General features: G+C 34.1%; 1 protein-coding gene and 1 pseudogene across 1 annotated transcript; both read right to left on the bottom strand.

The window, feature by feature from the left end:
* Window positions 1–3139: 3139 nt before the first annotated feature.
* Window positions 3140–4597, bottom strand: LOC105668016 (acyl-CoA Delta-9 desaturase-like; annotated as a pseudogene).
* Window positions 4598–4984: 387 nt separating this feature from the next.
* On the bottom strand, window positions 4985–10483 carry LOC136998782 (E3 SUMO-protein ligase ZBED1-like). Its single transcript, XM_067351975.1, has one exon. The coding sequence runs from the start codon at window positions 6995–6997 to the stop codon at window positions 5669–5671; it is 1329 nt and encodes a 442-aa protein (XP_067208076.1). The 5' UTR covers window positions 6998–10483; the 3' UTR covers window positions 4985–5668.
* Window positions 10484–11353: the final 870 nt, after the last annotated feature.

Raw genomic sequence — 11353 nt, 5'->3', positions numbered from 1 at the left:
GTGGCCAGGTAGAAAAACAGCTTCAAATATTTCATTTTTCTAAAAAAAATGTGTTTTTGTTCACAACAGTTTCTTTTCAGAATAACTTATAACTGGGCACGAGATCATCGAGTACACCACAAGTACACGGACACAGACACGAATCCACAATAGCAACCGAGGATTCTTCTTTGCTCATGTCAGCTGGCTGATGATGAAAAAACATCCAGATGTGATACGAAGAGGTCGTCAGATTGATATTTATAAGTGACACAATGACGGATTCTGTCTCCGTATTCGGTTGCAAGTGCGCATCAAAAAGTTACTAATCCTACTGTATTAACAACTGGAAATACATCTGCACTTTAGAAACCAAAAGAGAAAATATATTAATATTTAATTCACATTAAGTATCTGCGAATTTTTTTTACAAATTATTACACTTACATTTATTTTACACTTTTTAGTTTTATTACATTTTTATATTTATCCTTCAGCTTCGCAAGCAATAAAGTTTTTTATAAAATAAACAATTCGAAGCATATCGATTAATCTATGCTTTTTTGTAGATGTTTTTTGATACTCAAACATATCTTCGCTTTTCTACTGCTTATTATGTTACCTGTATATGCATGGAACAAGACTTGGTCCAGAGTTTTTGTATCGTAGATTTTTATTCACTACGTCATCAGTTTAAATTTTACGTAGAACAGTGCGGCTCATACCTGGGGCTCGAAACCATATAATGCGTAAAAATGTAGTTCTATTAAAAATCATCATCTGTGTATCAGTAAAAGATAATGCCATATAATCGATTAAGATTCTCGTTATTGATTATCACATATGAGAATTATTTCATATTTTTCGTTTTAACGACAGGAATATAAATCGGACGGACAGCAAACTCACGGCGTTTTTGGCGTACGGCGAGAGATGGCATAATTATCATCACGCGTTTCCGTCGGTCCACAAGACGGCCGAATTGGGCGTTAATAATCTGAATGTCACCATGCTGTTTATTAATTTTTTTGCTAGAATAGGGTGGGCTTACGATCTCAAGCAACCATCGAAAGAGCTCGTGAGAACCGTTGTCATGAAGAAGGGTGATGGAAGTCACTCTTTGTGGGGTGCAGTGTCATATAAGGACAGTAAAATTAAATAACAAGGATACCTTTTTCAAACATTTGTAATCAGCGATTACGCGATTAAAATTTTATTTAGAGATATACATTATTAATACCAATAAATCTATCTAACGCAACTTATAGAGATAAAAAGTACGGCCACAATTCAGAACTGACAATTATTGACAATGTGATGATATTATTGTCAAGGCAGCTAGAAAGAGGAAGATACAAGAGAAACTAACACATGCTAATTTATTTTAATCATATTTTTAATACACAAAACAGTACACAAAAGATCTTTATAAATAAATCTCCTGAAACTCAAAACTTTGTTTAATTGGCATTTCTTTTTAAATTTTTCAACGCCATAAATTAATATGTTATAATAAAGCAGAAATAAATTTTGCAAAAATTGTTACTGTGCACGTCTTCCCTATTATAACACGGATCACAACAGAAATATACTTGCGCTGTTCTACAATAAAGCGGCATCAAGTACCATCTGATGAGAAAAAAAAACAATGTAGTGATATTATACAAACAAGAAAATATAATTAATCAATTCATGTTCTCACAAAGCCCGTTCCCACAAAATCCGCGTTCCAGAAGCCTAATTGTGAGATGTAATCAGAATGGCGTTGATGCTCATGATTTTCTAGATTGCTGCGTTACAAATAAATCTTGAAAATAAACTTCAACGGCTATTTTGCTTTGTAAGATCGAGGGGCCACAATCAAACGAGCACCAATAGCAATATCTATATCCGAAGCGATAGCAACAGTAAAAAATGAAAATTGAAAGCGTTAATCATGTTTTAATGGTAATATAGTAATGGTAAAAAATGAGAGCTTAATGCTAAAAATAATAAATTATTATAGTTTTTCCGGTGCGGCAGAAAAAGAGCGGAACAAATGTTACCTGTTGACACGTGTCGAATCTATAAACAAGAAATATCATTTTATTATTCACACCATTTGATTTTAGCGAGTGTTTTTTAAACTGCGTTTTATATATGCCTTTGCACTGAAAAAATCCATTCACTCTTAAAAAAGACATTTATCGTCTATTTTTCGCCATACGTTATTAAGTGATTGTTATTGCGAAGATTGCATATTTTGATATGTTATATCATCATCTTTCTAGATTTTGTTACGAAAATTTGAGATACGTTGCATATAATAATGTGCACAATTTACAATAAACCTATTTTAGTATAATAAAAAATTTTGGTGTATTGTGATTCCATTTATATAACTATGTGTGCCACTGAACGTTATCTTATTTATCATTATATATTTTGACGATATTTTAATTAATTATTAAAATATTGATTTGTAAAGAACAGGTTTTTTATATTTAATCATTTATTTTAAATGTTACTTTCAATTAATCATAAAAATTATTTACTGTTGCAATAATCGAAGCATTGAATATATTGATATTTTTAATATTGAGATCTGCGAATATTATACAATAAAATAAAAGAGAATCGCACAAGAGTATTCCCATTTAAAACTATTCGAATGTGTCACTAAATGACACAAGTCCCAGACACAGCACGCATGTCTTTAAAGCATCTGAAAGACGTCCAAACAGCATTATTTTTTAAAGACGTCTTTCAGATACATACAAAAATACAAAAAATAAATATAAAACGATTTGGGTACAGTGCCTATGGATATTTGGTCGCACTCAATGTCATTTGTGATCATCAAAGCGACAAATAATGCGTGTTTGTGTGTACAAATGAATACATTCTTTCAATACTCAACAAAGAACATGTTTATTTATGAACAATATTTTTTAAAACAATATATAATTTAATATGTACATATTATGAATAATACGAAAACAATATAATATATAAATTCATATAATATAATATACAAATATATAATATATAAATTCATAGTAAAACAGTAAGAGAAAGATTGCAAAGAAAAGTTACGCTTTTTACCAAAATACATCGGTTACCTCAGACGTTTTCAGTTTTAAAAACTAGGTACATTTATTTTCGTAGAATAAATGTCTAAGTTATCATGATCGTGACACGCTGTTGAATCGTCTGAAAAAGTATTAATCTTCATTACTTAGTTTTATTGTCCGCATCCGATAGTTCGCATCCGATAGTTCGTATCCGATACGATACTCCGATGACTCCCGTCTCCTTTTTTCTTAAGAACAGTTTTCACGAGCTTCTCTGATGGTTGCTTGAAATCGTATGTCCAGCCGATCTTCGCGAATAGGTCAATGTACATTGCGGTGAAATTCCATTTATAATCGCCTAATTCAGACGCCTTGTAGTCCCATGGGAACACATGATGATAATTGTGCCAAGCTTCGCCACACGCAATAATCGCCACGAATTTGTTCTCACGCGAATTTATATCTCTATCGATTAAATAAAATACGAGTAAAAATTTTTTTGTGGCATTCAAAAGAATAGCGAGAATTCTATAAATATTAGTAGCACCGTATTTTTTAAAGACGCAAAAAAAAATTTTTTGCAGTTTTTTCAAAATCGATTATATCAAATCGAGTATATTTAATGCATTTATAATGTCAAATAATTGAAATTAAAGAAAAAATTATTCTGCATTAGTAAATAATCTCGAATATAGTTGTACACTTACGCATTATACGGCTTCGTACCGTACAGATAAGCTGCACTGTTAATGCTCCACGTGCCATTTAAAGAGAGTACATAACAAATGAGTTGTGACATAATGGCCTTGGACCAAGTCTCGTTCCATGCGTACACGAGTATTGCAATCGGTAGGTAGTAAGCGAACAACATTATTAACGAAAAATATCTACAATAAAGAAAAACTTAAACGCTACACATCGTCTCACAAAAGCTCTATTGAAAGATACGGCAATTATAAAAATTTGGAGGAAAATAAACAAGTGTTTATAAATTTTATTCTCTCTCGTACTACTTCTCAAGAGTAAAAATGTATTTCAGAAAGAAGAATAATTAGCAACTCTTCGACGCGGACTTACTTGCGACCGAATGCGAAAACGGGATCGTCCATTACATCACTCATATCAATCTGACGACCTTTTTGTATCACCTTTGGATGCTTTTTCATCATCAGCCAGCCGACATGAGAGAAAAAGAATCCTTGGTTGCTATTGTGTGGATCCGCGTCTGTGTCTGTGTGCTTATGGTGTACTCGATAATCTCGCACCCACTCAAAAGGATTCTAAAAGGGAATCATTATAAAGGAAAACGCTTCTTCCTCGTGATGCAATAAATAATTATCTAAACATTTATCTACCATGCCAGAAATGCAGTAGCAAATAAGGAATATAACTCTGAGCGGCCACTTTGCTTTAAACGATCGGCGATCCAAAAACGATGAGCACCACCGTTCACACCGATTGAATGTAACGTAAAAATTCCGACCAAAACTTGAAGTGAGAAAAATTAATGTAAATAAACAATTTAAGCAATGCCATTATAAAATTGTAACATGGGCTTAACCCATGTTACTAGTTGCGCGATCGGCCACGACGATCGGCCGCGCATCGAGCCGCCGGCCGCAATACGTCACCGGAATGCGGCCGCCGAGTGGGGCGGCCGGGTATATAAGGCCGTCGTTCCGGCCAGTAGGCACTAGGGATGGGCGATCTTTCCAAAAGAAAAGATTTTTTGAATCGATCTAGATCGAAGACTTAAACGTCGATTCGCCAAAAAATCGACTGTCAAAAAATCGATCCATTAAAGATCGATCTTTTTTATCAAATTTTACAAAATATTAAATATTATTTAAGATAACTACTCAATTTTTTATAATTACAGCATATTTTTGTTTAAGTACAAAACAATAATTATTGTTTGTTAATATATGTTTATTATTAATTTTTTACTAACATTCATGTGTGTGTGTGTGTGTGTGTGTGTGCGCGCGCGCGCGCGCGCGTGTGTGTGTGTGTGTGTAAATCCTATTTTTTTGGTTTCACAGTTTTCAAATTATTTATCACATTACTTATCACTGATTACAATGTCAGCATTAGACACGCATTATTAACATTATTCTTAATATTACTGAGTTTATCACTTAAATTTAATACTCAAACTAAATATTGCATATTTTATATATGTATTATTGTGCGATTTTTTTAACTTATAAATAAAAGGATAGACTTAAAACAGGTACGAATGTACCCAGACAGCACGCATGTCCAAAATCGGGACATAAGACGGCTTAAAGACGTCAGTAAGACGTTTTTTAGACACGGTATCTAAAAGACGTCTTAATGATGTCTTTAAGATGTTTTATGTCCCGATTTTAGACATGTGTGCTATCTGGGTAACTTAATCTGAAAGATGCCAATCTACCATATTTAAAGAACTTAAAAATAATAATCTAGAAAGCCTATCGCCTTTCAGCCGATTGCGATTGTCTAACATTATATTACCTGTACGGGAAAAAAGTCGTTCCGAAGGAACCGATGTCGCTATAGTAGACAAGTGTTGAAACTAGTACTTTCTAAAGAGGTCCAGTACTGTATTGGATTCGTTTCTAATGGCAAAATATCTTGACTGAGATAATTTTTCAATTGACTATGTAAGCCAGTCCAAAACCATTTTTCAAAATCAAGTCATTAGCCTTCGCAACTAAACTGTGGGTACTCCACAAACTAGTTGAGTCGACTTCAGTACGCACACTAGTTTGATTTTCGACATTTACTCGTTCATTTTTTGTCACATCTTTAAGTAATTTATTAATTTTATGAATTGCATTACAACATGACAATTGACTTTCAAAGTATAATTTACGAAATCGCGGATCAAGTATCGTTGCAATTGCATAATGCTCATTGTTTTCAATATTACCAAATCTTGCATTAATTTCCTGCAAAATATACTTTTTTAAATGTTTCCCAATATCAGATTCTGGATTTAGCTCGTTTATTTGAACACGTAGTAAATAAATCATAGGAATGACCTTGCTGATTGTAGGATATTTTTCGCCAGATATTTCTGCAGTAATCGTTTCAAACGGTTTTAACATTTTTAGTATTTCTTGAGCAGTTGCTACCTCAAACGCGGATATCATGAGCGGAGAATTGCGTTGATTAATCAAAACTGCACTCACATGATCGATTACTTGCATGAATCTTTCAAGCATATAGTAAGTAGATGACCATCGCGTAGAAACTTCCTGAACTAATTTCAAAGAAGTTCCCGAAACGCTTTGATTTTTACGAAATTCATCCGCCGCAACAACGCTATGTTTAAAGTAACTTACAATTGATTTAATTTTATGAATAAGTAGTTTCAAATCTGGCAGTTTTTCTAACATTTTAGCGGGAATAAGATTTATCGAATGCGAGAAACATGCTACATGTTTACTTTTGCCAAAAACAGTTTCTACTGCTTTTACTATGTTCGCAGCATTGTCTGTTATCACGGCTTGAATTTTACATAACGGAATATTCCAATCCTTACAGACTGTATTTAAAACGGTTCCTAAATATGTTGCGGTATGCTTTTCTTCCAATTCGTATACTCCTATTGACACGGAAATCAATTCACCTTCTAACATAAAGTGGACAGTTACGTCCAAAAAACTGACCGTATTCAGGACTTCGGTCCACACATCGCAGGTTAAGGTAATTGTAGTTGCAGCCGACAGTTTGTTCATCATGAGAAGCGACAGCATTTCATACTTATTGTCCATTAGTTCCGTGAATTGTTTACGAGCAGGAATTTTGTAGAGAGGAGCAATAACTTTTAAAAAGTATTGAAAGCCATTCTTTTCGACCGTGTTTAATGGCATATTATCTTTGGCAACCATGAATAAAAGGGCATTAGTTATTACCGCTGCTTTAGCACCTCCATCTGTAAAATAATTAGTCAATATAATATACTTACTTATCATATTAATAATTGTTTATAAATACACAAGTAAAAAAAAACACACCCACACACACATAATTCTAGCAATCAATTACAATAGTTTACAGCCAAAAATTATTTTGAACCAAACAAAGTGTTATAGATTTTTGAATGCTGAAAACAATGGCGCAAATCAAATTCCACGAGCATGTCAGGTTTTCAGCATCCAAAAATCTATAAGAAACATCTTGTCTAGTGAATAATTATTTAAAAAAATATTTTTTGTAAACTACTGTTATTGTTCTAACCTACTTACTTTTTCTTTACAGATTTAAATAACATTAAAATGCAGTTGTTAATAATTTACCTTCAAAAGCTGTGATCATTTTTATTGCAGTACCGTTGCGACGAGCTGTTTTTGCGTTTACTAGATATTAACATTTTTGACGCATCAGTAACCTATAAATTTCATTTTTGTTACATTACAAATATTAAAATTATTCCGTGAACATGTAACTACAATGGCTCTCTTTTTCGCATGTATTACCGATGATGAATTCACTTTAATTCCCGTACTTGTACTGGGAGTAGGATTAGCATTAGGCGTAATATTCTCAGTCTCTTCAGTCTGGAAAAATAAATTTCGAGATATTAGGACATTAAAAATACGATATATTTTTAATATTCTTTTATTTTGTTTAAGTAATAGTAGTACTAAAAATATAACAGAAATTTTGGGCAAAAATATATAATTGAATCGCGCTTTCGATTTAGCTGCATCACCCCAATCCGCACATGTAAACATTTATAATATTGATGATCTGGTTAAAGTTGCACTTTAGACGTGATAATTATAAGTGATGAGTTATTCTATTAATAAATAGATTTTCTGAATGATTACATACAAAAATAACAAAAAAGTGCAAACTTCAACGTGGATCGAGCTTTGCGACCATGCATGCCAATTAAAAGCACAAGAAAATAACATTTGTCTTCGCATTGTACTTACACATGAAGCTTCAGCAGGAATATCTTCACACACTTCAATGAATTGGTCATCCGTTGTTTGTTGAATGCCACGGTTGTTTGCTATGTTTTCCCCAATGGCTTTGTGATATCTTTTTAGATGGTTAGTTAGGTTAGTGGTATTGCCACTACATCTAACTTGCCTTTGGCATATTTTGCAAATACCACCACATAAATCTTTTAAAAAATATTGCCACACACTGCTTTTTTTCACCTTACCTATTTCAAACTTTTTTTGTATTTTGTCGCCCTTTTTATACTTCGTCCAGCAAGAGAATTACCTGACTCGGACAAAAACTCGTCCATTTTACGCAGGTTTCTCCTTACGGAACGCTTAGAAAGCCCCTAACCCCCCCCCCCCGTTCCACCCATTCCACATAACTGTACTGCTCATGCAGCTTGTTAATGCCAACGTTCTCCCCACTTTGGCCGCTATGCTTCTTCTATGCGCAGAAAGAGGTATATTCCCAGACAGCACGTATGTCCAAAATCGGGACATAAGACGGCTTAAAGACGTCAGTAAGACGCCTTTTAGACACGGTATCTAAAAGACGTCTTAATGATGTCTTTAAGATGTCTTATGTCCCGATTTTAGACATGTGTGCTGTCTGGTTCTCTCTTTGGACAAAGTATAGACAGTCCCGAGTAGAAAAGAGATGTCAACGAGAACACGTGACCAGTTCTGTGATTGGCTGACACAATTCTGCATAGGAACAGGAATCGGTATAATTGACTGGCACTGAAAATCAGAATTGGTCACGTGATACTGTTAGCGTCTCTCTGAATATATTCTCTATTGTGATTGATATACCCACAATCGATAAATGTATCAAAGCTTATGGAGGATTCACACCGCGTCCGATGTTCGACGTACGACGTCCGATATCCAATAATAAAGCTGGTTTTCTAGATGATAAAATATTTTTAGCTAAAATTTTTAGAAAACAACCTCTATTATTGGATATCGGACGTCGTACGTCGGACATCGGACGCAGTATAAATCCTCCATTAGAGCAAACAAATTTGTATAGATGCATAATGCACATACGCGAAAAATCAACCAATGCGTTCAGTGGATTTTATATTTTTATAGGATTGATCTTTGGTCTCAAGAAATGATTCACTGGATTAATCGAAGCTGTAAGATCGATCTAAAAAAATCGAAAATCGGATGCAAAAGATCAATTCTTCAGAAAATCGATTCAAAATCGCCCATCCCTAGTAGGCACCGATCCCGGTCTGCAGTGAGCACGCTGCAGATCTTCCGAGCCACTGGGGAGCACTCCGACTCGGCTCTTCCTAGCAATCCGTTCCTATTAGGGAGCACTCTGTCCACGCCGGGAGCACTCGGCATCCGTTCACCGTCCCTCTCAAGACAGGGAGCACTCGACGTCCGTTCACCGTCTCTCTCAAGACAGGGAGCACTCTGTCTCCGTCGGGAGCACTCGACGTCCCGTATACACCGCCTGTTCCTCCGTAGATTTAAGTATTCTTTAGTTCGCATTTTCTAGCTTGTATCCTCTAGTTTGTATTCTCTCATTTGTATTCTCTAGCTTGTATTCTATTCTCTAGCTTGTATTCTCTAGCTTGTATTCTCTAGCTTGTATTCTCTAGCTTGTATTCTTCCGCGGCGTATCGTAATCTTTTAGTTACTCCCGCTTTTGTGCGCTCATCTTGCGCTTCCCCGCTTTAGACCGCTCAGCTTGCGCTCTCGTTTAACCCTCTTCAGTCACACTTTCGAAAAATGACGTAATAGTCATTCTGGGTGAAATCCACCCCCGCATCTTTGCACTGCAATAAATTATTGTAAAATGCAAAGAAAAAAAAAAAAAAAAATACTGAGATAAGTTTTGGCCCTTTTTTACAAGAGCATGTCTATTATATATAAGAAATTTAATTTTACATATGCAAAAAAAATGTTGAAAAAAAACCGTTTTGAAAATGACTTTTTTCACAAAAATCGTTATAACTTTTTTTATTTTTAACCTAAAAAAAAAAAAAAAAAAAGGTTTTATAAACCTAAAATGACATGCTTTCAGACAGATATTATTACTTTTATGGTCTTTCCAAAAAGTATATTTATTTTGCCGAATAAAGTTAGAATTTTAGACGAAAGAATGATACCCATAAATTTATGGAAAAATCTTTGTTTATTTTGAAAAAATCAATATAAAAATTATAAAAAAATTATAATGATGTAGAAAAAGAGTAAATATATCATTTCTAATTATTATTTAATGCCCATAGTGCATTCGACACATAAATATGTGCGATGTTTATCGCACATTGGTCGCTTGCAGCTCGGACACTCAAGGTATATTTTTTTGTCGGTGCCTCTGAGACACACTTGACAGCGTTTATGCTTCTCTAGTTTCGGGCGGTCTTCGGTAGTCGTTGGCAAATCTCTCAACGCTAAAATATTAGCAATGCCAATTCTTATTTAAAAATTTTTATTTATAAAATCGATAAAATAACAATATAAAAATTTTTTTGATAATTCTAACTTTCAGAATCATTTATTATATATTTACAATTAGATGTTGCACCAAAAAAAGAGTAGAAAAAAAATTGCTGCGGAAATCAAAATTTTGACGTAATAGTCACACTGGGTGTTATCCACCCCACAATTTTGGACGCTCCGCTTTGGATGGCTGCCAGAAAAGCACTAAAGAGCCAACTCAAATAATACCTACCTGAATCTGTAGTTAAAGGTTCAAACTACCGGTATATATGGTAGAACAAGTCCCATTTTCTCAAATTTAATGGGCCGTATTCCAGATCAAAAAAAGGCTGGGGTGAAATCCACCCCGTGTGACTAATTAAGGTCCGTTTATACATATCCGTACCGTATCCGTACCGTGTCCGTACCGTACACGTTCGTGCACGGATGCTAGATTCGATTCCATATGATTAAATGTAAATATTTACACTATTCCGTATCCGTGCCGTCCGTGTCCGTACCGGCACCGCAGATGTCGTTGACGACGATATTTTCACGGATCGGACGGCACTGAACGTGCCGGTACTGACAAATGTAAATAGGCTTCAGTGTAGCATTCAGATTTTTGAGTCTCATTTTGTATCAATCTGCGATATCGAGAGCATTCTTTTAAAATTAAAAAATGGATTAAGATAAAATTATTTCAACAAAATTGATAAAATTAGTGCAACAACACATCGAATTATACGATCTTTCCCATCGAAAATATCTTGATGGAATTTATAAAGAAAAACTGTGGCAGAGTATTTCTCAAGAACTTGACCAACCAGGTAATTTTACTCATGATAAATATTATTTTACAAATAAATTTTTATATTCATTAAACATTATTTTATTTGAAAAAAAAATACACAATTTTCTTCAAAAATTTAT

Source organism: Linepithema humile, chromosome 3 (assembly GCF_040581485.1).
Source record: "Linepithema humile isolate Giens D197 chromosome 3, Lhum_UNIL_v1.0, whole genome shotgun sequence".
NCBI lineage: Eukaryota > Metazoa > Arthropoda > Insecta > Hymenoptera > Formicidae > Linepithema > Linepithema humile.
Note: the sequence above shows the minus strand (reverse complement) of the source record. Positions and strands in the feature narration are given on the sequence as shown.

Excerpts from the sequence above, each read along its gene's own strand:
- LOC136998782 (XM_067351975.1), bottom strand. The coding sequence starts at position 6,997 with ATGATAAGTAAGTATATTATATTGACTAATTATTTTACAGATGGAGGT.